At 41.6% G+C, this 2,243-nt stretch overlaps 1 protein-coding gene across 1 annotated transcript in view; it reads left to right on the top strand.

Moving 5' to 3' along the window:
- LOC140341662 (heat shock protein HSP 90-alpha-like) overlaps nt 1-2,222 on the top strand; it is a 7,995-nt gene extending 5,773 nt beyond the window's left edge. Inside the window, exons 8-11 of the mRNA XM_072427501.1 lie at nt 380-527; nt 623-891; nt 1,127-1,460; nt 1,696-2,222. Coding sequence (XP_072283602.1) covers nt 380-527; nt 623-891; nt 1,127-1,460; nt 1,696-1,808 — 864 coding nt within the window. The 3' untranslated portion in view covers nt 1,809-2,222. The remainder of the gene's footprint in view (nt 1-379; nt 528-622; nt 892-1,126; nt 1,461-1,695) is intronic.
- Nucleotides 2,223-2,243: the final 21 nt, after the last annotated feature.

The following is a 2,243-nucleotide window of genomic DNA, read 5'->3' on the forward strand; positions in this document are numbered from 1 at the left end:
TCCTGATTCCATTATATAGATAGAATTGTGGGGTCACCATCACAAGAGGGGTCACAGGAGGAGGAAGGAGGTCCAGATTCCTCTATATAGATAGAATTGTGGGGTCATCATCACTGGAGGGGTCACCAGCAGGGGGAAGGAGGTCCTCATTCCCCTAAATAGATAGAATTGTGGGGTCACCAACACTAGAGGGGTCACAGGAGGAGGAAGGAGGTCCAGATTCCTCTATATATATATAGAATTGTGGGGTCACCATCACTGGAGGGGTCACCAGCAGGGGGAAAGAGGTCCTGATTCCTCTATATAGATAGAAATGTGGTATTCAATCTAAATTTAAAATTGACCTGATCTTCATTGCTTATTTTTCTTTCTTCCTCAGCTGGGAATTCATGAGGATTCCACAAACCGGAAGAAACTTTCAGAACTTTTGCGGTATCACTCTTCTGCTTCTGGAGATGAGATGATTTCCCTGACTGAATATGTATCTCGCATGAAAGAGAATCAGAAACACATCTATTACATCACTGGTGGGTCCCATTCCTTGCTGTTGGGTCTAGTAGTATATAAGTTGGTCTCGTGTCTTCTTTATGTATGCTCATATCTTGTTCTTGTCTACGTGTAGGTGAGACCAGGGAGCAGGTGGCCCATTCTGCCTTTGTGGAGAGGCTCCGTAAACACGGTCTAGAAGTCCTCTACATGACGGAACCCATCGATGAGTATTGTGTTCAGCAGCTGAAGGAGTTTGATGGCAAAACTTTGGTGTCCATCACTAAAGAAGGCCTGGAACTTCCTGAGGATGAAGAGGAGAAGAAAAAGAGAGAGGAGGTCCAGGCCAAGTTTGAAAATCTTTGCAAGGTCATGAAGGACATTCTGGAGAAGAAGGTGGAAAAGGTGAGATTGCTTTCAAGAACTGTCCATAACTGAGCTAGACACATAATTTATTAAAGCTCTCCAAGGCTGGAGAAGATAAGACTATCATTGGAGCCAACGATTTTTATGAAATGTATTCCAGGTTTTCTTGATCACCCTGGTTCTCCAATGATGGTCTATCTTCTCCAATAAATCAGACCCATAGTAATAAAATGTCTTCAACTTTTTCTGATCTGTAATTCCTTGTGGTCTCCAGGTGGTGATCTCCAACAGACTGGTGGAGTCTCCATGCTGCATAGTGACCAGCACCTATGGATGGACAGCCAACATGGAGCGTATCATGAAAGCTCAGGCACTCAGAGACAACTCCACGATGGGTTATATGGCGGCCAAGAAACATCTTGAAATCAACTGTGATCACCCAATTATTGAAAACCTGAGGCAAAAGGTTGAGGCTGACAAGAATGATAAATCTGTGAAGGATCTGGTGATTCTGCTTTATGAAACTGCCCTGCTGTCTTCTGGTTTTTCCCTGGAGGACCCACAAACACATGCAAACCGCATCTACAGAATGATCAAGCTTGGATTAGGTAAGGAACAGGAACCTGTGTATTACATTTAAATATGCTGATAAATATCATGCTGATGTATTAGGTTGAGGGAATTGCATACTGAGCATAGGGATGTCCTCATCAGTATTCTGCTGCTCTTAACATTGCACAGTCAGCTGCCTATGGGAGACGACTCTGGCTTTATAACTATATTTCAACTAGAAGACATATCTAAGAAATCATAAAACTAATGATTTTCTCTATTCTTCCCCAGGCATTGATGAAGATGAAGCCACACCAGAGGAGGAAACCACAAGCCCACAGGTGGAGGAAATCCCACCACTAGAGGGCGACGATGACTCCTCCAGGATGGAAGAAGTGGATTAAAGATGGGGTCATTCTATGGACTTATAGCCAGTGCCATGTACATTTGTGAATAGTTTTATACACCATCCTCTTCTGGCAAGAGCAATTTATCACATATGAAGACAACTGGGAAAATGAGCACTGCTGATAGAAATAAGAATTTGTGTTCTAGCAATTTCTCTTCAGCTGAATTCTATTTCCTTTCTTCTAGTGATTTGTTGGTATTGTTTTTGCACTGTTGTATTACCCCCCGGTGGGAATTTACTGGTTTGTTTGTTAAATTAAAAAGATATATACCTCCATTTAAAACATTACTCCTACATGCACCATTCCTATGCGTTTGGCTGTGTACATCTCAAAAATACTTGTAAAAAATTTCTAGAATGTCAATGTTTGAATTATTAGGCATGTTTTAATAAATTGTTTCCATTAAAATTGGTTTTGTCATTATTTGTA

Source organism: Pyxicephalus adspersus, chromosome 12 (assembly GCF_032062135.1).
Source record: "Pyxicephalus adspersus chromosome 12, UCB_Pads_2.0, whole genome shotgun sequence".
NCBI classification, from domain to species: domain Eukaryota; kingdom Metazoa; phylum Chordata; class Amphibia; order Anura; family Pyxicephalidae; genus Pyxicephalus; species Pyxicephalus adspersus.